General features: G+C 39.4%; 2 protein-coding genes across 2 annotated transcripts in view; both read left to right on the top strand.

The window, feature by feature from the left end:
• The window catches only part of LOC109032724 (cathepsin B-like cysteine proteinase 6), a 361,957-nt gene that overhangs the window by 207,700 nt on the left and 129,442 nt on the right, over positions 1-24,815 (top strand). The gene's annotated exons all lie outside the window — the stretch shown is intronic.
• Positions 12,443-17,039, top strand: LOC140225034 (uncharacterized). Its single transcript, XM_072302473.1, has one exon. The coding sequence runs from the start codon at positions 13,932-13,934 to the stop codon at positions 15,246-15,248; it is 1,317 nt and encodes a 438-aa protein (XP_072158574.1). The 5' UTR covers positions 12,443-13,931; the 3' UTR covers positions 15,249-17,039.

Below are 24,815 nucleotides of genomic sequence, written 5' to 3'. Positions count from 1 at the left end.
TATTGATTCGATCGACATGAATTGATCCGAAGATAAAGACCTGAATCAATCTCATGATCCGATCGACACCGATTCGATCGATAACCGCGAATCGACCAGTGAGTCGATCGAAAAACTCGCGAATCACGTCGATCAGTTCATGTTTTTATTTTTCGATCGATTCGTGTCATTCAAATCATGCGATTTGTCAAAGGAAATTTGTCAACGTCTGAAGGCTCATACGGCGTTCTTCCTTAGCACGGCAGAATAGAAGAGCCATTTTGGGCCATGTTCTCCATTTTGTCATGAATGTTCTGTAACTTTTTCTGGATCATCTGTAGAAACACCCATCTGCCCAGGGAAAGCAATGGTTCATACGTTGTCTCTGAATTAGGCCGAAAATAGTAGGTCCCCACGTCGGTCCTGATAGAGTCCCTTTATACTGAGAGTCAAGACAACACCCCCTCATGGAGTCACAAACGGGAATAAAGATTACACAAATTGAACGTTTTTCGTAATCTTTGATCGGCCCATTCTCGATTCTCAAATTCCTTTCTCCATTCCCTCTAGCTCTCATTTCGTCTGTTCGTATTTCCTCGGTCCACTCCAGATTATAATCTTTGCAATTGGTGAAAATGTAATTTTCATTCCCGTTTGTGACACTGTGGAGGCCTAAAATACGGTAACCAATCAGAAATGGATTCACATTGTCTTGACTCTCAGTATAAGGGGACTCTAGGTCCTGATAGTGTTTATAGACACCGCCCTCAACCCGAAGGGCAAGTCCGGCGACAGCCGGAAACATTCCGTCCCTTCGTTGACGTAAGGGCGTATCTACGCTTTTAGACGAGCTCCGTTACCCGTATAACTGCGTACTTCTCAAATCTCATCTTCAAATGCAGTTACGTCCTTTCGTCAAAGGAACGAGGATTCGACTCTGCTGATTGCGAGCGAGGTGGGACAATATTCATGAGCCGGTGAGTGGTCGTGACTTATTACTGCGAGCAGGGACGGGGAGGGGGGGGGGGGCAGGGGGCACTCAGGACAGGAAACAGGGTTTCAGCGAAAAGCGCGACCTTGTTCCCGCACAACTACTTTACACGAGTGTATGAGAATGTCTGCGACACCAAGGGGAACCGAGATCGATTCCAGCCGACGAGTTCCAGTTCCAGTCCCTGAACTGTCCGCTGTCCAGGCTCACGCCTCGCTGTGATGACGATCACACACATAGCGCATTTCCCGGGTTTATCCGGGGAAAAACGCGACATTTCTATGGGCACGCTTCGTTATGTAATTGGACTGCATTTTGCAATTTGGAACTATAAATTCTGGCTCTTCTGGAAAATCACTTATGTGCGTAGGGAAACTAATGGCACATACGTCGTTTTTGAACCGGGCTAGAATTTATAGTTCCAAATTACAAAATGTAGTTGTAATTGCTAAATGCGATGTATTGCATGGTTAAGACAAGCCCTGTCTTTTCTTGTTGTATACGTCTTAAAAAGTCTTAAAAGTAAATGCTCATTTCGGCGTGAAATTCTGCAAGGCCATTAACTTGAAATTGGCGGAAAATCGTCCGAAATGAAGCTCTAATTGGCCCAATGCCAACACCCGAAAATCTATCTAATTGATTCTTGCTAAAGTCGATAAAACTTGCGAACTTTTTTCGGGATCAGAACGAAAATTCTCCGATTGCGCTCCAATTGCATGCGTTCTCACTGTGATTGGTGGTATTGAATACAATATTTTACCAACAAATCGTGTCATGCGCCATTACTGTATGGGAAGTAACAAGGATCGCTAGATTGTGCATAAGTAAATAAAAATGATAGATAAAACCCTCCTCTTCTCTCTCTTCTTATTGTTCTTACTCTTATTGCTCTGTTCTCTCTCTTCTTATTCTTCTGATTATTCTTATTCGTATACCTTTCCTTTTCATTCTTCCTATATCCATTCCTTCAGAGCTATGGCATCCACGCAGTCAATAGGAACGTATACATTTTCCTTCTTTTCTAATTGTTTTCAACAGTAGGAACGCAGCCAAGAGGGAAAAGGATAGAGATTAAGAGGAATCCGAGAGGAGCTTTTTTCCCGGTTTTCGTTTTCTATATCCTCTCATGTACGTTCCTACGGTAGAAAACAATAAAAAAGTGCATATGTATCTGTATTCTCCGATGGAGGTTTAGATGTCACATCTCGGAAAGCATTTTCATCTCGTGATTTTGTTTCCCCTGGTATTACCGGGTTCTTGAAATTCGAATGGAGGTTGTTAAAAGCTCACAGTTGCGCAACATATTTTACGGCGGACTTACATGTAATCCCGAGTTCTATTATTGATGTCGTAAAAACAGTGTCGAGCCTCGAGCATCGATTCGCGAAGACCGTAAAATTGTAAGTCGTGTTGTATCGGAGTAAATTGAAGGCGTTCGCTCTGGTCATTCGCGCCGTCTTGTCTGCCACTCCACTCAAAGCTTCGAAGCATCGAAGCTGTCCAATCCCAATCCACTTACAACGCCGGAAAAACGTTCACGGTCAAACCTACCTTGAATTTTCCAAATATGGACAGGTTTTCTTCAGTACTATGCAGAGGCAAATGATTGCAGCCGCTTATAAGGATCCACTAGAGAAAATCTCTTGGATCTAGAATCCAGACTCTTTAAAAATTTAACAAAGAAAAATACTCTTGAATATTTGATTCGATCTGATTTTTACTTGATTCGAGAGCCGAACCTTTTAATTTAAGCGTATTTTCTTATGAATCGAGCAAAAAACCGATTGAATCAAGAGTATTTTTCCTTGCCATTTTTAAGAGTCTGAAGTCTAGATCCAAGACACTTTTTTAGCGACTATTTCCAAAAACATAATTTTTAATCTATCCGAGGGATTCATGGATAATGCCCTTTTTGTGATTCTATTACGTTAAGAGCTCCCCAAAAGTCTATAATGTAAACCATATCGATGATGAAACTGCAGAAATGCGTATATCGGCTGCGGCGTTGCGAACTTCCTGTCATGCTTTATTCTCTACGTGGAAAAATACCAAACACCATTTCTTGAAAACTTCGGTGATTTTTATTCTCTTTGCGAAGAATATCCTGTGAAAATGTCAAGCCATGATGTTGTTTTGGTCTTCTTTAAAAAATAAAATAGGATCAGATATTTTAATACACCACAACCGAGATGCGCATTTTTGCAGTTTCACAATTGGACTGCATTTTGCAATTTGGAACTATAAATTCTGGCTTCTCTGGAAAAACAGTGCACATAGGGAAACTAATGGTACATACGTTGTTTTCAAACCGAGATAGAATTTATAGTTCCAAATTGCAAAATGTAGTCCAATTGGTATGGAGTCATCTAATAAGAAGAGCTATTCAAGAAACTACTACTATGCATACAATCCCACATAGCAGCGTCTACTAAATGGACTAAGTTTTGCAGTTAGAAACTACTATCTTTGACTCATTTTAAAAACGACGTATATTTACTCACTTTCCTTGTGCAGATAAATGTGTTTGTGGACGAGCCAGACATTGTAGTCTCCTATTTTAAAATGCAGTCCAAATTAAATGCAGTCCGGATTCGATCGTAGTGAGTGTTACATTTTTAATCATCCACATATCGATGGTGAAACTACCAAACCACGTATCTCGGTTTGCGACGTCGCAGACTTCCTGTCATACTTTATTTTTTAAATAAAAAACTACGTAATGTCCAGTCTTGAGAATTTCTGTGATTTTTCCTCTTCGTGCGAAGAAAATTCTGTGAAAATTTCAAGGAATGATATTGATTTGGTCTACTTCAAAAAAATAAAATGTGAGCGTAGATTTTTAAACACCGCAAACGAGATACGTGGTTTGGTAGTTTCACCGTCGATATGACTCATCCATACATCGGAGCTAATATTTCTGTCTATTACGTCACGACGTCACGACGTCACGTCTCGATCGTTCGAATCGTTCGCTCTCGTCACCCACAGAACCGAGTTGAATGAAAATAATTGATCTGACATTTGACACGTCGATTGTCACTCACCATTCTTGGATTTCTGACAAGATATTGTCACGCTCTCGGCCATGCGTTCGTTAAATCCTTTCAGGGTATCTCACTTGGGTCCTTTCCAGTAACTTCGGTCCAAATTAAATCTGAATCCACATTGCTTGGACCCCACTCTGGACTTGGGCGCCAATTAAAATGGGAAATCATAACTCCTGCCAATTAATTTAAATGAATAGAGACGGGAGTGCTATGCTAATAATTTAAACAGCAATCGTTAAGCGAGGAGATGAATTAAATTATCAGTCAGTATGTATTACCTCTACATGGAGGAGGAATATTTGGACTGCATTTTGCAATTTGGAACTATAAATTCTAGCCCGGTATAAAAACAACGCATGTGCCATTAGTTTCCCTATGCACATAAGTGTTTTTCCAGAAGAGCCAGAATTTATAGTTCCAAATTGCAAAATGCAGTCCATTTGGTCTTACGAGGCGCAATGCGGTGTCTAACATTGGCCGTGCTGTTCGGACCTTTCTGGTCTTAGTGCACATAGGCGTAGCTAGATTAGTTTGCCCTCTCATGGAAATTTTTTGAAATTTCAACTCTATTTGGACGCATTTTGCGGTTACCGTGACGCAGTTTTTCATCAAGTTTTGTGGGTAAATTATCTTATTTTATTGGTTTTGCGTTTTGAATAGGGCTGTTGCACGCAAAAGGTACATCCAACTGTATGTGCTTTTTAAGAGCAAAATCGTTCGAAAATCACGACAGGCACATAAAAAAAGTCTGAAATCCTCTCCCTAGCACGCAATCTGCGTAGTTTGTAACACGCTTTTTCATTTACCGCGTATGCAGGCAGTTTTTCTTGGTGTTGAACGCAACAAAAAATCTCGTCTAAACTAAAAGTATCTTGGAAGTGGACTACATTTTGCGACTAGGAACTGCAATTCTTGTCTCGGTTTAGAAAGAACGTAGGTGCTATTAGTCTCTTTGTGCCCTCTAAGTGTTTTTACGTATGTTCCAAAAATTATAAACCCTAATTGCAAAATGCAGTCGTGTAACTTGTGAGCGACTTGAATAATTAAGTGAAAAAGAACACTGAGAGCTGGCCCGAACTGTATGTAACAAGGTGGAGAAATGGTGCTGGGTCTACACCATTTCGCGGGGAAAACTTAAAGCCAAGAAGTTCCAAAATTCATAATTAGAGTCAAAATTAAATTTGTTGAACTCTAATGCGTCCCGGTACGAAACTGAGAGGGGAGAGTGTTTGGCTCAGGCAGTTTGCATCGGAACACTGCCTTAGCTGAACACTCCCCCCCCCCCCCCCCCCTCAGTTTCGTACTGGTACGCATTGGAGTTCAAAAAATTTAATTTTGACTCTAATTATAATTTTTGCAACTTCTCCACCTTGTTGAATAATTACGGATCACCGAACTTTTTTCTTAATGTTCCGTTCCACTGATGCGTAATGCAGATTCATGACGTCACCTTGACTGACCACCAATTTGTGTCGGACTAATTCCGAATCATTCTGCCAGTCATTTCCTTCAGTCGTTGGGCTACGGCTGACCGCGACAACACAGCAGTATAGCAACCGCTAATTCACGCGGGCTTTTCATTGAACTTACGTGGTTTCAACTGGACGAGGAACGGACGATATCAACAAAGACTTGGCATCAGCGCCAATGATTGGAGCTACTATATGAGAAAAGCGGAAATGATTTACATATGTCTCAATTTAGCCGGGCGTCTATTTATAGCTCGCCGGTCCGTATATGCGTGAGCGTTTGTTGGTGTTTGTGCGATGCCCGGGGCGCGCATGGCGCTTGAACCCGGTGTTTTGAAAGTGGCTTTGTTTGTTTGTTTGTTTGTTTGTTGCTTGTTGCGCCCCGGGTTTGACACAAACTTGCGCGAAAAGTCGGAAGTGAGAGTGTTCCACACGGTGAAATTCCTGAGGAAGTTCCCATGTTAAAAGAATGTACCTACCCTGAAACAGTGGCGGATCCAATGTGAGTCGGAGGGGGGGGGGGGGCATTTGCTAATGCTGGGTGGGGGGGGGGGGGGTCCAGTGGGGCATCTCCCAGAGCCAGGAGGTTCGTGAGGCCTCCCCAGGAAAAAATTAAAAAATAGCACCTCCTAGATTCAATTTTAAGCAGGTTTAGCATACAATTTGTGCATTGTTTGAAAGTTTAAAGTTGATGAATAATACTTCCTTTAGAGTAATCCTATTTCAATGCACGGACTATTCATTTCTACAGCTACACAAAGCTTTTACTCTTAATATTGGAGAATACTAAAATACGTCAGTGATTTTTTACATCTTATCATAGCATTCTCCGCATTTGGGTGCCAGCTAATTTTATCCATTGAACGGTGATAATTTTTGTGCAGTTATCGCATTAATTTATCAGAACTGAATTTGAATAGGTGTCCATGCGTCCGAAATAGGTTTTCTTGAGCTTTCCTGATAGCTGGAAATATACTTAAGAACGCTACCTTCACAGATTTTGTTTATTTTGATCAGTGTTTATTCTGTGTCATCTCGAATACGAGTAAGTCAGGTGCGTTTTGCGATTTTCATCATGCGATCACTGATAGAGCAAAGATTCAACATTAAATTTTGTTTTAAACTCGGTATACCTTGTACCGAAACTTTTGGTATATGCTAAGTAAAGTTTACCATGATCATTGTATGAGATGTTCTCACTGTTTTGAATGGGTTAAACGATTCAAAACTGGTCAGGAGTTCGTCAAAGATGAGGAGCATGGGAATCGACCCTCAACGGCAACTGACATTTGTCACGTGGAAGAAGTGCGGGCAAAAGTGCTCGAAAATGGTCGTTTCGAGCTTGTTGAACAGAGTAATATTTCTGAAGGCTCTGTACATACAATTTTGATAGAATATGTAGACACGCATCGAGTTTCAGGTACACTTGCCCCTTGATTGTTGTCCGTTGAACGAAAATCCAACCAAATGTCAATTTCCCTTTAGCTGCTTGAACGTTCTAACAATGATCCTACATTTTTGGATAGGATAATTTTCGGTGACAATACTTTAGTGTACGGCTACGATATGGAGATGAAACTCCAATCGTCCTTGTGGGTTGAAAAATGTAGTGCAAGACCGAAAAAAGAGAGACAAGTTCGGTCAAACATAAAAATCGCAAAACACCCTTGAGGTTGCCTTACTTCAAGCCACATACCAACGAAGCTAATTAGGATTTTTCAAATTTGTGAACGTAGCGTTCTTAAATATATTTTCAGCTATCAGAAAAGCTCAAGAAAACGTAATTTGGACGCATTGTGGGCTAGTTATGACCAAAATCCGGTTTCTAATCTAACAGACCTCGTATAATACTCAGAAATCGAATTGTCGCACGATCGCTGCCGGCGTAACGTTGCTTGGTAAGCCGGCAAAAATATTTTCGGCGCGGGAAATTTTGAATCGCGGACGTAAACAAGCGACCGAGTAGAATCAAATAAGTTTTGCTCTACCATGTCTCCCGACTTTTTAGCCCTTCAAAATGGAAAAATCTGACCTTTTTTTTTTTTAATTTGTTCAAAATTTTACGCTTAATCAGGTCCCAACATCGCTTTAGGCAGTTTTTGCCATTTAATATCAGAATTTTGGCCCTAAACAGCTGAAATGTCCTGTACCGTAGCCTGTCTGCGACTCAAGTGCGCAACTTTAACGCTTCATAACCATCATCTTGCATCTAAATACTTCCACTTCTGCTGTAAATTCACACTCAACTTGTACCTAACTTATTATTTTCAGTTATATTCATCCAAATAAGTGAAAATATTGACCGTCTTTGCGTCAAGCAGCCTTGTCTGCGGAATTCGCGTCCTGTACCGTAGCCCCCTTTTTTCAGCATCATTTCGTCCGTTAGAGTGCAGCACTTATGAACTTTGTTTACTTTTTTTGCGTTATCGTGACTATCACACGCTGATGTCGAGCAGAGGAAAAAAAACCGCAATGAAACAGTAAATTTTGACCGTTTTTTATGAGTTTCTAGGTTTAACGACCATCTAGGATGTCCTTACCGTATACCTACCTTTTTAATGCATAAATCACTTCAAACTCTCGAATTTTGGTATTTTTTGATACGCTCTGATATCTTAACCTCAAATCCAGAATTTCAACCACATGCGTGAATATGCCCGAGCACCGTTGCCAATAATCACACGATTTGTCCGCACCGTAGCCGTCCGTACCGTAGCCCGTAGCCGTCCGGTACCGTAGCCCGTAGCTCACGCGCGATGCGGCCGGGTCTACGGTAAGTACGGACAAAATGCGAAAGTCATCCAAAAATCGGTGCGCTGTTTGATAGATCATCCCACTTTACTTTATTTTATCTATCACCAAAATTTGGAATTAAAAAAAAAAAGAGAGACGTATTTTTTTTTAGTACGACGCGACTTAGAAGAAGGAGGCTTTTTTTTCGATGATTGCATAAGGATCGCCATCTTTTTATTTTTTTCATTTTTTCTTTTAGAACTTTGAGTCCTCTTTTTCGTCTGAAGTTCATAGCAATTTATTCGTTTAATATTTACTCGTTAATATCTAACTTATTTTTTTCTTATTGTCCTTTAAATATTTATTTAAGGTGATTTGTGACCACATTTTCGATAAGATTACCTTTTTGTTTTCTTTCTTTTTTTGTAAAAGTGCACCTAAAACGTTCTAACGTTGTCAAGCTTGTTTTAAGAACTCAGCTTCTAAGATTTGTCCCTAATTATTTAATGCGTTTACTTTAAAATAAAAGCAGTTCATTATTTTTGAAGAACTGATTTACTTACTCTTTTTACCTTTATTGCCTGTAATAATTTATGAAAGTGGCACTTATAAGCTATGCTATAACTTAGCAGTTTATTCCCCAATGAATTTCAGTTCTTTATAATTCGGCCCTTGCATACAGTAATATTTACGAATGCCTCTTCGTCCTTACCGTAGCCCGTTTGTCCGTACCGTAGACCAGTAAAAAATTGTACAATTTGTAGCTTTAAGAAGGTAGAAATTCTTTAAAAAAGTTGTCTACCACATTTTCTAAGTTAGTTCTAAAGAAATTAATTAAAATTAAGCGTTTAATTACATTTCCTAGCTTTCTTAGGAGAAAAATGATGGCGCAAAATTCTAGAAATCGGACTTTAGAGCAATTTGGGGGCTAAATTTTGAAAGTAAAAACTTTGAAGGGTATTTTGTTTTATTCTTCTACAAGAATATAGCTCAATGAGTGCAAAAAAACTTAAAACGATATTATTATCGCACGTATTGATAGTAAAACAAGCCTGTTTAGTTGGTCTACGGTACGGACAAAAAATTTAACTTCCAGTGATAAAAGAGGCCAAAAAAAAATTTCTGTTGAAAACGAAGATTGACCACTATCAAAATCGACTTTCATAGAGTATGAGGACTTCAGAAAACATGCTGAAGTCTTAAAATAACTAAAGTCACTTTTTTAAAAAACGATGGCTCCAAGAGCAAAACTTATTTGATTCTACTCGACCGTCCCCCCGTCGTCCCCGACTCCCGATCCTCACCGACGCCGACGCGCCGGTCGAGGAAGCAGGGACCCCCGCGAAACCGCCGGGCGGGCGCGGGAATTCCGCCGATTCAAGGGCGTCGCGACGCGCCACGCGACTCCTGGCGTCGCGCGCCACCCGCCAAAACAAAACACGGCGCCGCGCGCCTCGTCGCAAAAATAAATCGGAACCGTCTCACCGATCCGCAACCAACACCTGCGATAATAAAAGCCCTTACACAAACAGAGAGTGTCACCAGAGACAGCGTATTGATGGCTGAAGTGGGAAACCACGTTTCGTCACCTTCTGGCCGAAGTATCACAACCGCTATATGACGTTTCAAAATTTCCGCCGCCATACTATTTTTCCCCCTTTTTTTATAGGAAATTTTTTGTTTGAATCTGTTTGAAAATTTCATTAAATTTTATCGGCAGCACAAAGGAAATTCGGTGAAATTTTCGAACAGCTTCGTTGAATAATTTCTCTGAATCATCGTGTTACCTAACGTTACCCTGTAAATTGAATGGAATTCGTTTGGTTTTAGTTTTAAACCATGTAGATACACGGAGCACAAACTTCGTGCGTGGGACCCGAAGTTTAGGTCATATGGATCTCTGAAGTTTGCGGATTGAGCATCTGAACACTTTAGGTCCAGCTGCTGAGGTTTGGATCACACATCTGAAGCTTCAGTTCTTACATCTGAAGTACTTCGGTTTTCACATCCGAAAAACTTCGGTTCATACATCCGAAAAACTTCGGTTCTCACATCTGAAGTACTTCAGATGTAAGAACTGAAGTTTCGGATGTGTGATTCGAACCTCGACAGCTAGACCTAAAGTGTTCAGATGCTCGATCCGAATACTTCAGAGATCCATATGACCTAAACTTCAGGTCCCACGCACGAGGTTTTTTTCTCCGTGTAGATAAAAGGAAATACTTGTAGTAGGTACGTTATATTTAAATACAATTCCTTCAAGAAAAAAAAAAAAAAAAAATTCTCTGAAAAAAACTGGCGGTGGAAATTTTTAAACGTCGCCTTGCGCTTGTGATTCTTTGGCCGGAAGGTGATGGTATCTTCATTGTGGTGTTACAAAATTTCTGCTCCAATTTTATTCTTCATGTAGCTCATTATGGAGTTCAAAAATCAATTTTAAGGGGAGAAAAAGCTAATTAAAATCCGATCCATACAAAGCCGACAGTCAAGTTAAAGTAGTACGGCGATGTCTGAAGCTGACTTCAGACGATTAGCACCCCGCCCAACTACGTTATTAGAATCCACCAAAATTACCGTTTCAAATACCCATTTGAAACGATAATGTGGTTACTTGACCATTTGGGTGTAAGAGAAGATTTTAATAAAATTCCTAGAGGCTTCGTTCATTTCGCGCTCTCAGAAAATTGATAAAAAATGGGTGCTTTGACCCATTTGAGATATGGGGTCGTCTTGCCTCTGACACTGCCCATTTGGGAGAAAATGCAAATTCCTTTCATTGCGGGAAAACAATTTTTAGGGTCACATTCCTGTTTTTAGCTATCTTTTGTCATTTAACATTAAAAAACCCTGGTAAAAATTGGCAGTAGAAACTGTGTTCCAAAATACCATAGACCTACAGCCGACTGTAAGATTTCCAATAGCCTCTATAGCCGGCAACACAATTTCTTATATCCTTTTATAGCCGATGGCGATTAAGCAACAGCCTGACGATAAAGTGTATGCTAAACGTTACTAATTACGGATGACAGGATTTAGTGAGTTTTTGGACTGCCGCTCTCTTTTTGGGCCGTTGTATCTTGATTTATTTTGCGAGAAAAGCTCCGTACTTTTGAAGGATGCCCGCCATTCCTAATATGTTGGAGCGCCTTCAATTTTGCACGATACTGTGCAATACCTCTGGTGTGAAATAGTTGCTTCAAGTGCCGTGGTACGCTGCGGCGCGGCGGGCGGGCAGCCAGCGCAAAACTCGCATTAGCGCCTGCAAACCTAACAGGGATACTTCACGCATTGCGCAATGCTTGAAGTATCCCTATTAGGTTTGTAGGCGCTAGTGCGCCGCCGCTCCGTTTTTTGTTGGGCTCTAATATTTAAACTCGTGGAGTCAGCGTTGTTCAACTCATGACTTTGAAATTTTTTCACACTCTGAATGGATTATTCTCATTTTAATTGATGAAAACAAATATGTAGTAAAGGAAAATATAATGTGCGGTTTGGTAATATTATGGTGATTCCGTACAAACTTAAGGATTTACAAAGCACACGCATTTCTACACAATTTCTTATAGCCTTTTATAGCCGATGGCGAAAAAGCAACAGCCAGGCGATAAAGTGTAAAGCCCGGTGACAGGAACTATAGTCCGGCTGTTTAATTTTTTATCGCTTCGTAACCCGGCCGTACGATTTTTCCACTTTCCACAGCCAGCTAAATGATTTTCTATCGCCTTCTTCAGTCGGCTATAATAACTCCTATGCTATTTTGAAACGCAGCTCCGATCGCCAATTTTTACTAGGGAACCAGATGTTAATTTTAATTTATTTCATTGAGAAAAGTGGTCAACTCTAATGCTTAAGACCGTTTAAATTGCATCATTAAAAGGATCGGAAGGTTTCAGATTTTTTTGCATCGACCAAGCTCTCTCTGAAAACTGGATAGCATGTTCCTAAAAATTTTCATTAATATAATACAATATTTCTGAGAAACTTGTAGATGTCCGCCTCGTCTAATTGCATAAAAAGTTTCATTTGCATTCATTACGCTATCTATAGTGTGTACCTGAGAATTTCAAGGTAAAAAAATAGACTTTCTCAAAAATTAATGTTATATCTGGAAAAATTTCGCAACATTCAAAGGTTCCTCCGATGAATTTCCCAAAGCATAGCAGCATGTGTCTCCTCTATAAAAATTCCTATCTCCTCATGGGAGTGTTTAAGACTTGTAACCAGGTCCCGGAGACAAGGCTGGAGTGCTCGACCTTAGCAAGTGGCGGGAGCCCTGAGAGTCCCTTTGGAACCCTCCAGGAAATGGGAGACAGTGGGGGAGGAGACCTGGCCGCACTGCACTTGCTGGCTTGCTGCTCTCATTTTGCGTCCCTCTAAGAAACTTGCCGTAAGACGCAAGGGAGGAAAACAAAGGAGGGCTGCAGCTGGGTGCAGTGGAATGCAGTTTCTCTTTTTCCCGTTGTCTTGCATTTCCGAGGTACTCATCGGTCTCCCGGATTGGAGGGCTGATGAGCGTGGGTGGTGATTGGGGCCAATCGGAAGTGATTTGATAAGAGTCACTTGGGCTTGGTCAACAATCTCACCCTGATGCCTCGGTGGGTTCAAGGGGGTTCTCACTCGAATAACTATCGCGGATTCGGAACGTCGAGAAATGTAAGTCCCTGAATTAAGTTGGCCCTTTGGGCCAACTTCTCTCATTTAGCTCCTTAGCTTACAAAATGTTAGGTCGGGTACGGTAGTTAAGTTTGCGGTTTAGTGTTTTGTTATTTGCTCATGTTGCTATTTTCTTGTTCGGTTGTCATTATTATTTAGCATATATATTTATCTTTTTATTTATTCCTATCGCCTTTTTTATCATTGTTTTGTGTGTATGCGCTAGCCGGCCGCAGCACATAATGGCGCCCAACGTCAAACCTGTGTTATGTGTTTTATTTGATTTTAATATTATGTGAGTGTGATAGCTGCCTTTTTTGGTATCATTGGCTACCAAGAGTCTCTGCTCTGCAGAGTGAGGAAGTCAATGGTTTAAATTTCTCCCTCGTTTTTTTTCAAACTCCAATTCTCTTTCGCGGTCACATAATAAACTAACCAACTAAATATATCTAGTGCGAAATCACAATACAGTAAACCTAGACATGCCTTAACGGATCAATTAATTAAATCGAAACCAACTTTTAATAGTGCGGATAAATCTCTTTTCTGAATGCTTGCCGTGACATCTCGTGTGGCGTTAAAGTGATGACAACATCTAAGTCCAGTTTATCTCAAAAGGGTTAGACTTTTCCCTAGGGAAAAAAGTTGAATTTTCCATCCCAGTTTTGCCCCTTTCCTGGTGAACTACAAAGATTAAGGACGGCAGTTTTTTATGCTTTCTTCTGAAACAAAAAGAAAAGCCGGATCATCCGAGCCTATCTGTCTGTGTTTTCTGGTGGTGTTCTCGTTCTGGTTGGATTAACTGGTGTTTGTTCTGTGCATCGCGAGAGTGGATCCGATCCTGTGTCATGTTTATCAACGTACTAATCCAGATGACTTCGTTTCCCTTTCCAGCATTTTTTGGTGTGCATCTCTAGTGGCCTTTGCGTGGTGTCTTTACACATCTTCCGTAGCATCGTTCCGGGATCCTCATAGCTACGTATCGTATCTAGTCTTAAGTTTTCACATCTTATTCTGCTTTTCCCCCCTTCATATTCTTGTTAACATTTAATTTTAGCCATGAGTGGACCTGATACGCGGTTCAAACACCTGCGGAAGATTGTTCCTATTCGAGCTAGAGGTCGAGGTAGAGGTAGAGGACGTGGTTTTGTCCCCGTGGATGATCCCCACATAAGTGGTTTCAATGCGATGCAAAATCAGATGATTCCCTTTGTAGGACCCCGTCTTCATGTACTTCATGATGACATGTTTGACTGGCATCAAGAGGAGAATGTAAATGGTAGGATTTCCTCAGCGGGTGACGGTGATCAATTTGAGTCCGTGGAATTCGACTCAATTTATTCGTCTCACAATCAGCGTGCTCAATATGAAGCGCCAGCCTCAGATATCCAACTCCTTGTCGATGAGATAAGAGAATTGAAGATGTCACTTCCAACTATCGTTAAGTGTGAAATTGATCGTCAAATTTCTGAAAGTGTAGGTAGAGCACCAACTTCACCCCCTGCGAATGTGGAAAGAGCTCCTTCTGCTACTCGAGTGTCTACTAATTCTTTTCCTAATATGCCAGAACCCTCTGTAAACGTTACAGTTCCAAATCGTCATAATACGGTCAACGACTCATCAGTGGCGAGTGCCTTTTCAAACAGTAACACTTCTCCTAAGTCCAGTAATTACAAGTTATCTTATCGCTCCTCTATCAAGTTGAAAGATTTGCCTGCCTTTAATGGAGAACTGTCTCCAGTACATCCTGTAGAATTTGTAGAATCGGTTACCACATTTTATGGAGCGTCGAACGTACCTGATCAGGTAAAACTGCAGGAGATAATGCAGATTCTAAAAGGTAAAGCATTGACTTGGTATAATGTTAATAAATTGAAACATTCTAGCTTTGAGCAATTTTCAGAGGCTCTCCTCAAATATTTTTGGGGTGATCAAGTGCAGGATAATGTCAGGGCACTTTTGTTCACTCCTAATCAATATAGAAAGGGTGGCCTGGATATGACCAGCTATTTTCTAAACTATGTTCATAGGGCACAATATTTGGAACCGCCTGTTCCAGAATCATTACTTGTGTCCACAATCCTTCGCCATTTCCCACCGGGTGTGCGGAGAAATTTACATTTATCTGCATGTCAGACCATTGATGTAACCTTAGAGCAACTACGCCTTTTGGAGGCTGATCCCGAACTTTCTGTTAGTGTCCCAATGTTTTCCCAACCAGCACAATCTCGGAATCAGCCCAACCCTGCTTGGCCCCAAGCCAAAAAAGCTTATGGGACCAATCAGGTTTCAGTGGACCCAAGTGCGCATATTGATGTTTCGATCCCTCCGCCAAGTTTCGAAACTGAGGTTAGTCAATGCAAGTCTTTAAACTAAGCCAGTGTCCCACCATTCGAGCTTCAGGTGAGATACAGGATTGTGAGAAGCTCCCAGCCTGTCATGATATTAATAATTTTCAAGTGCTCCCTTTCAAGATAAATATTTTTCAAGTTCAATTATTCCAACTCACTCCGACTCAGGGTCCGACGAGAATCTTATTGTTTCTTTCTGACATCTTCGATATTCCTTATAAGAAATTTCAGGAAGGATCCTATATCTTTACTCTCAACTTATCGCAGAAAGTTTTGATTTTCTCACTCTCAGAACTTAACTCTCTCATCAAAACCTATGAAGTCTCTGACTACGTTGTTTTAGCATTAGAACCAAGAGTCTTTTTAGAGTCAGAATTCATTAGATCTTTGAAAGGTCATTCAGTAAATGAACAAATCGATAGGGTTAAGAATCAGTCTCTGCCGAGTTCCGTTCCTGCCATGGCGAATGTTGTCGCCATGAGTCACATATCCCCTATCTTAATGAGTGAAATAATCCAGCTATATCCGTTGAATAATTTTTCTCCCCTCTCAACAGCCCTTAATGACAAGATAGTTTCTGATGATAGTCTTTCAAAAAATCAGGTTCACATAATTCAGATTAACCGCTTTCTTTCTTTCATTGATTTTAAAGCAGAGAAAATATTGGCATTCTCAGCACTTAAATTATTACTCACTCAAGCTGCAAATAAAATAAATCAAAATAGAAAGCTTCACGAAATTAATCCTCAGAATTGTGACCACTTTACGGCAGGAGACAATGTGACTCAAAGTGACGAAGAACATTTTCTATTGGAGGAGCCGAATCCTCTCAGAGAGAATCCGACCAGAGTACACTGTCCTTATGTTATGGGCAAAATTAACAATTATGACTTTAAAATAATGATTGATACGGGCGCTCAAGTCTCCATTTGTAGCCAGTCATTTTATGAACAATTAAAGCAGGTGACCAACATTGATTTTCCAAGCCTACCCACGACAGGGGTTACAATCAAAGGTGTCACTGGGGTAAGGTCGAAAAAAGTGCATTTTCAAATTTTTCTTGAACTTCAGTTTTCAGAAAAGAAGTTTCCGTTCTCCGTACTAGTTGTACCCAATATTGACATCCCTTTTATTCTAGGTATTGATTTTCTAACGTTCTATAAAGCTGATATTAATTGCTCACATAAGTGCCTTTCTTTGCTCGATGGAGCACTTAACGTTGATTGGGTTCATTATGAGACAGAAAGAGTCAACTCGGTCACCTGTGCCACAATTAATAAGCCAAAACTCACTATTCTATCAGATAGCCATGGTCGAGACTTAGCCAATCCTGTGTCTAAAAAAAAAAAACCCTCAAAAACATTTTCGGGCAAAAAATCCGGTCGAGGAAATTGACGTGTTACATCTTATTAACCAAAAACATTCCCTTTCACCCCTCCAAGAAGGTTGATAAAACTAAGTAAGTAACTATGAGATGACAAAAACCTCTCTTAAATTCTCAGGGTCCACCAAGGCCACATATGTCCAAAAACTTACTCCTTATGGTTTAAAAAAAAGAAACAAAAAATAATCCCTCAACAATAAGAAAATTTAAAAAAAACCGATTTTGTGGTTCACAGATATGTACATAAATCCTTCGAATGAACTTGAAATCAAAAAATCGGTCGAGAAAATTTAAATGAATTTTCTCCTTCAATTATGAGTTCCGCAACAAGCACGACTCGCTTGAAGCTTTCCATACACGAGCCGCAAGAAACTAATTTCTTCTTTCTTACCTACTGAATGTGAGGAGAGCGGGAACATTTACTTTTTCCTTCATTTATACAGATGCAACAAGCATGACTCTTGCGTTTGCAGAAACCCTTTCATTAAGGAGATCGCGAGAGCCTTTACCGCGTTCATTTCCAAAAGGGATTACTCCAGAATTTCACATTTTAATAATTTAAACGATTCATCTGTTCTTCTCTTCTCTCCTTCTGTCCATTGACAGAAATACAAAATTTTTCCGACTCACTGACGCGACCGGCTCGATGCTCTCAGTGAAACGGTGCCTTTTTATCCCCTGACGCCAGCTTCAGTTTTACCAAGTGGACCCATTTTACCACATATAGGTACATTTCAGACTCTTTCGATTAACTTCGCTGAATCTAAATCATGGTTGCTTTTACTGTAAGCTTACCATATGATTTGGATGGTGAGAAGGCTAAAAGTTTTCGTTTACTTTTCCTTTTTTCATTTTCACGAAATGGGTCCCATTTGACAAGAGGAGTTATTTAAAAAAATTGAATTAAGTTTCGATATAAGAAAACTCACACCCATGCTGTGATTTAAGTGTTTTTTTTTTTTTTTTTTTTTTTTTTTTTTTTTTTTATATATTACTTTAGAGGTAATCCACACTTGTTTACGCATCGAGCCGGTCGCGTCAGTGAGTCGGAAAAATTTTGTATTTCTGTCAATGGACAGAAGGAGAGAAGAGAAGAACAGATGAATCGTTTAAATTATTAAAATGTGAAATTCTGGAGTAATCCCTTTTGGAAATGAACGCGGTAAAGGCTCTCGCGATCTCCTTAATGAAAGGGTTTCTGCAAACGCAAGAGTCATGCTTGTTGCATCCTGTATAAATGAAGGAAAAAGTAAATGTTCCCGCTCTCCTCACATTCAGTAGGTAAGAAAGAAGAAATTAGTTTCTTGCGGCTCGTGTATGGAAAGCTTCAAGCGAGTCGTGCTTGTTGCGGAACTCATAATTGAAGGAGAAAATTCATTTAAATTTTCTCGACCGATTTTTTGATTTCAAGTTCATTCGAAGGATTTATGTACATATCTGTGAACCACAAAATCGGTTTTTTTAAATTTCTTATTGTTGAGGGATTATTTTTTGTTTCTTTTTTTTAAACCATAAGGAGTAAGTTTTTGGACATATGTGGCCTTGGTGGACCCTGAGAATTTAAGAGAGGTTTTTGTCATCTCATAGTTACTTACTTAGTTTTATCAACCTTCTTGGAGGGGTGAAAGGGAATGTTTTTGGTTTAATAAGATGTAACACGTCAATTTCCTCGACCGGATTTTTTGCCCGAAAATGTTTTTGAGGGTTTTTGTAGTTTATATCAGCTCGTTTTTGAATGGAGAAAGGTGTGGCCATAAAATATTTAAGTAGGTACTATTGGCTATTTGAAAATCCTGAATGAATGGAAAGTAAACAACATCTGCTAAAGCACTAACACATTCAGCGGAAATTTTAATAGCACCCACTGACTTGTGATCAGTCTGGAAATAGGTAGTTGAAAGTAGTGGGGCTACCTAAGGTAGTCAAATGTATCTGTACCTATTGGAAAGGCTCACAGGAAAAGGGTGACAGGGGAGGGGGAGGGGTTAAATAGCTATAGAGTTGTCATTTACCTGCGTGAGAAAATTAATGGAAAAAGAGTATAACTTATTGTCATAGGCATTACACTGTAAGCTTATTCCAAGTTATAAAATAATTTTGCTCATTTGTTTCAACTACGCACATCATCCCTCTTAAGCGCACCTATGTTTGTATTAATGCTAGCGGCAAGTTTTTTCGATACTGAATTTCATCACTCAGCAACCTATCAGATGATTATGGAAATTCATGAGAGCATTGCCTTATAAATCATAGGTACTCCGTATGGAATGATGAATTATTCATGAAACAACCAGTGAATGAAGTAGTAGAGCACAAATTTTACCAAAATGAGGCTATTTGGTGTGGCATGACTTTAAACTAGCTAGGTATTTTCATGACTTTTGGGATTATTATTCTTTAGAGCATCCAAACATCCAAACTTTGTTCCTACAAACTCTAGGTGCACCATACTCTAAGGAGCATTGTAAAAGAAAAATTGTCGATGATTGCAATGAAATGAGAAATATTTTCATCTCCCCCGAATACTTAATTTCTCTTTGAAAATTTGGCAACAGGCATACTTATCGCATAAGATGATCTTCCTAACTTGAGGGTGCCAGCAGCCTGATTGTTGAAAATTTGTGTTTGAAAGGTAGACACAGATGACATTGGTTAAAAGGTGGAGCGTTATTGATCAACTACGTCTTATCGCAGCTTTATTGTGCCTTTGTCTGGTGGAATGGACAACATACTGTCAGAAACTTAAGAGATGCCTTAGCTTGTCTAGGGTTCCACCCATCAGAGGCACGACAAAACAGCGACAAGACATAGCGCCGACCAATCACGTACTGCCTTTTGACCTATGTCATCTATGTCTACCCGAGAAACACACAATTTCGACAATCAGGCTGCAGGTTCTGACAATGAATACCTATTAAGAGAATTTCTCACTGACCTTATTAAGTATCGGCCATTGCAAAAAAATACCTGCGCATGCAATGAAATAGCTTACCTTTCTCTTGGATTAATTTCGAATAATATCGCTTCACCATAAAATTTGTCAAATCATATACTTGCCCACATAGGTAGTGCCTTAAGTTATTTTAAAAAATGCAAAAGCCATGGAGAAAGTATTTGGTCGTAATACAGGCATTTTAAGGATAAAATATTGAAAAATTTACCTCTTAGTTTCCTTGAGTTTTCAAGGTTCACTGACAGACATTAACCGAAACGGCAATCTCTTGATAAGAGCATTTAGTAAATATATGTAAGGTGATATGCGAGCTTTCCATTTCTTCTCATAAATGATACCAATTGATCTAATCACATTCAGCCTTGGACGATTAGCGGTGCAGAAACTAGGTAGGTCAATACTGAACTCCGCACACCTGATATTTTACGTGCACTGTTTCACTGGAGTAATTACATGCTGGGAGCTGAGCTTAGAAAGCACTCGCTAGGTCAAAATGGAATAATACTTCAGTAACACATCTATCTAGCAATAAGTATAAATAGCAATAAGTGGGTGCAAACATAACCTTATGACTCGATGTAAACAAACACGCAATACGTGAATGACACAGAGCGTGCACAGAGGCTCCCTCTAGCAAACTGGTCCTCATTTAAAACAGAGAACTGAGATTAAATATCCATTAAAAGGGTGGAGATTATCCCCTTACATAAGCAGCAAGAAAGAGGGGCGGCGATTTAAACAAAGCTTTCCATTCCGATTTAGGTGGGTATATCCTCTCACTTACTGGGGCTGATGCGATCAGGCAAGGCTCATAGACAAAGTAAGGATCATGAAGACATACTTCTGGCTGGATAAAAAGATAATTGTTAATATAATTGTACTCAGCCTTGATTGACACAATCGCACTTATTCCAATGGAACTGGGTAGGAACTGGCACCTACGTATATTACTACTGTAGTCCTCTTGACAGATAAGCAATTTATTCTGTTACGCTTTTGTATGGAGGAAGAATGGGCGCACCCATTTCACACGGTAATCGATGCAAGAAAATGAAGCCTTCATTGTGTTTTCATCATCAACTTATGAAATTATGAGAATAATACGAGTACATACCTTTCATTAAAGACCTTGTTACTATTGTTGGGCAAAATGATGTTTCTAACAACTCCTGACGCAAAATCAAAGAGACTCGGAAGAAACCAATTTGAGCAAATGCTCACAGTCAAAGATCTTTGATTGTGTGACATTAAGTTGATCTATGATTGAACTGTTCCGAAAAGGGATGGAATTGTGCCTCACATACTCAGGTTCGCAAGCCACGCGTAACAAGAACGGTAGAAGAGATAGGAGGATTCCAAGATAAATCATGAAGGAAACATGTTCTTAATGTAAATAACATACACTTCAGAGAAACATAATCACTCCAGAGCACATAGGTTGATGGCAAGATGTAGAGCGAATAAATTTCGGTCGAAGTTCAGTGACAGTCGCATGTGAAGGCCGAGGCTCATATTCCAGTAATTTTTAGACTTTAGTCACGAGCATGCATTCTGTGATGTAAATGCTGCTTCCTCTTTAGAGTTTGGCACAATTTCGGTGTAATTTCGTTAACGTAATTTACCTGAATTACATCTATCGCTTAGGTCAGGTACTGACATAAACATGACGACATAACCTCACTTAAAAATTTGTCACATATTGATATTCGTTCAATAAAATAAAGATACCACTTGAACATTTCAAGAGAAACTAAGGTAATAGTATATCGGGCTCCAGTAGAACACGTGAGACGTAATAATAAGAGTACGTACATATAGTAGTTAGCATCTACAAAGAATTAAACTCTTATCCAAATTAGGTAAATCTATTCACAACTAGTACTAGTTAAAGAGGTTGGTAACGACCGACTAGAAATCACTTGAGATTTTTAAGAAACCAATGAAGTAGTGTATCGGGATAAAAGTGGGCGTAATAATATAAGTGTGTAATATTAGTTAGGATCTAAAATGAATTGAACTTTTAAATTAAATCTGTTCATTATTCACAAATAAATACAGTAGATGGAGGTTGATAACGACGACAGGAATTTCGTTCCCGAAACTCGGACGAACCTGAACAGAATGAACCAATGGCGTTGAACCATTATATTACTGGTTTTTTTCTAAATTCAAAAATTATAGCTAAAATTTTGAAGGATGTAAGCGGATGCTGGATTATCCGTGAGATAAAGCGCTTTTTTATGTGGCAAAATGAAATCCTCACATCTTCACGGAGTGCCCTTTATATAGGCTCCATTACGATCTGCGGCCGGGTAAGCGAGAAATCTGTTGTTAAAGATGGTCATGACGGGCAGTTTAGTCGTATTTTCCGTAATTTCTCTTTAAGATCACTAGGAATGTTACAAAACTGTAAAAACCATGGACACGGTAACATGACGATTCTTTAGGTACCCACTTTTATAGGTCTAAGGTTTACCGTTATCGCGGAGTTTGAGTGACTTTCTCAGGACCCTGGATTCTTGAAATTCAAATTTCCCGGCAAAGTAAAAAGTAAAATTTTCCTTGTTTTGGGTCATTAAGTGCTTATAACTTTTTGAAAACTCAATGGATCTTAATGAAACCCTTAAACGCCATCCGGCTAACTTAGCTGCGTCCATAGACACCAAGATCGTTGGAATCCGTGCCGCCGTTTGCTCTGAATTCCATTCTAAATCGAATCAATTTTCAGATTAAGGGAGTTGCCTGTGACTAAGAGTGTCGGCCACCCGTTTGTTATCGGGACTTTAGTAGGACGTCATTTTCCTCGACCGGGGGTGGCTACCGCCACTCTTGATTACCTGAAGTCTCGGTGGAATCAAAGGTAAATCCTGATGCTTCTTTTCAAGAAGTTACAAAAGTCCTTGAAGAAAGTAAAACAGAAATATCTTCTCAAGATATTGTTGTGGTAATGGCAGGAACAAATAATTTTAAGACAGGTAAATCTAAGAGTAATTTAAAGAAAGAATTTGATGTAAGTGTCCTTAATAACTTGAATTGTCGTGTTATATTTGTCACCCTGTTTCATCGTTTTGACCATCCTCGATATAATGAAGTCATCGATGACATGAATCAATTTCTCATTGAAAATTTAAATTTAGATAAGATCAAATTAATTGACTCCAGATTTATTTTCACCAGAAGTGATTTTACGTCACATGGGTTGCATCTCAACAAAGCAGGTAAAAATAAAATGATCAATGAATTAACCGAAAAGGTTCACACAATTTTAAGAGAATCCACGTTGCCAAGTAGAAATAGAATTAGTTTTGAAGTAAACCTTACTAGTTTCTATGAAACTAAATTTAATGATGACCTTGATGATGAAGATTTCCCTGTAAATTATTGCAGTACGCAACCTGGTCCATTAACAGATGATGAAATTCATGAGAAAGTGAAAAATTTTAGATATCACTGAGGATATCAAAATGCAACTATCTGAACTCATTAAAAAGTATAGTCATATTTTTTCAACTTCCCCTGGAAAATGTACAAAATTTACAGCTCAGTTGAAAAAGAAAAAGGGTACTAATGTTTTTGCTAAAAAATCATACCCTGTTCCGTTTTCTATCAAACCCCTGGTGAAAGAAGAAATTCAACGTCTATTTGATTTAGGTATCATTGAGAGGAGTAGCAGCCCTTTCTCGAATCCATTAGTGCCTGTTAAAAAATCTGATGGTTCTGTTCGGCTGTGTTTAGACGGCAGAACCTTAAACCAAAATATAATCCAGGATGCTGAAGCTCCGCCTAACATGGACTCTGTTTTGTATAAATTTTCTAAACCCAACTGTATGAGCACTCTTGATTTTACGGAGAGTTTCACGCAAATCTGCCTTGAGGATGAGGAGTCCCGAGACCTGACTAGTTTCCAGTTTGAGGGAAAAAATTACCGGTTTTGTCGTGTTCCCTTTGGTACGTGTGTTTCCATGCAATTGTTTATGAAAGCTCTGGACCACGTTTTTGGTCCCGAGACTGACTCATTCCTAAGCAGGTATGTAGACGATCTGAAAATCACTAGTGAAACCCCAGAGATTCACCTTGAGCATTTAGAACTAATATTCAGTAATATTAGTGATGCAGGACTGACATTAAAGTTTAAAAAATGTTTTTTCTTTAAAGAAAAAATTAAGCACCTTGGTTTTGTAATCTCTAAGAATGGTATTGAAACTGACCCAGAAAGATATGACTGTATTCGCAATTATCCTGTTCCGCGCAACGTCAAGGAGTTGCAAAGTTTTCTTGGTTTTATTAATTTTTATAAAAGATTCTCTAAATGTCATTCGGAACTTTTGAAACCTTTGTATAACTTGTTAACGAAATCGTCTGTCTGGAAGTGGACCTCGGAACAACAGAAGGTGTTTGATAAAATAAAAGAGAATTTTATAGAGACGGTAACTTTAGCATATCCTCAATTTGACAAAGAATTTTTTATAAATACGGATGCCAGTTTTAGCAGTATCTCGGGTGAACTTTTCCAGTATGATGATGAGGGAAACCGTCGACCAATCTCTTTTTACAGCAGAATACTTCAGCCAGCTGAGCGACATTACACTATTACGGAGATTGAACTTTTAGCAATAGTTGCGACATGTAAACGGTTCCGAGAATACATCCTGGGGTTCCGAGTCACAATCCTGACAGACCATTCTGCCCTCACTTTTTTAAATTCATGCATCTTGACCACAGGTCGCCTTATACGATGGTCTCTTTATTTACAAGAATTCAATCTATCTTGGATTCATGTCAAAGGGTCTGAAAATATTGCCATGGATGTACTCAGTCGACATCCTCCCAACCTACATGATCTCCCTCCGAACACTCTTGAATTGATGGTTTCTTCCTTGCAATCGCAGATGCTTAACGATACATTAAATTTAGGAAAAAATTTTGTAGAAAAACAGATCAAAGACAAAAAATTGCATGACCTGATGAGTAAGTTAAAAAAAGATCCCAAATTTTCAAATAACTCGCATGATAAGTTTCGATTGTACAATGAACTACTTTTTATAGATACTAATAACTCAGGTACTTGGAGATTGTGTATACCTGAAATGTCAGAAACCGATATCATTAGTACTGCGCATAACTGTATTGGCCATTTGGGTGCTCAGAAAACATATAATTATTTAAGACGTCTTGCATTTTTTCCCCACATGGAAGAAAAAGTTAGAAAATTTGTGCGTCAATGTCTCCTCTGCCAGAAATGCAAAGTTAATGTA

The sequence above is a fragment of the Bemisia tabaci genome, chromosome 7 (assembly GCF_918797505.1).
Source record: "Bemisia tabaci chromosome 7, PGI_BMITA_v3".
NCBI classification, from domain to species: Eukaryota; Metazoa; Arthropoda; class Insecta; order Hemiptera; family Aleyrodidae; genus Bemisia; species Bemisia tabaci.
Note: the sequence above shows the minus strand (reverse complement) of the source record. Positions and strands in the feature narration are given on the sequence as shown.

What these genes read in the sequence shown, in the direction of transcription:
- LOC140225034 (XM_072302473.1), top strand. Translation starts at nt 13,932, where the DNA reads ATGAGTGGACCTGATACGCGGTTCAAACACCTGCGGAAGATTGTTCCT.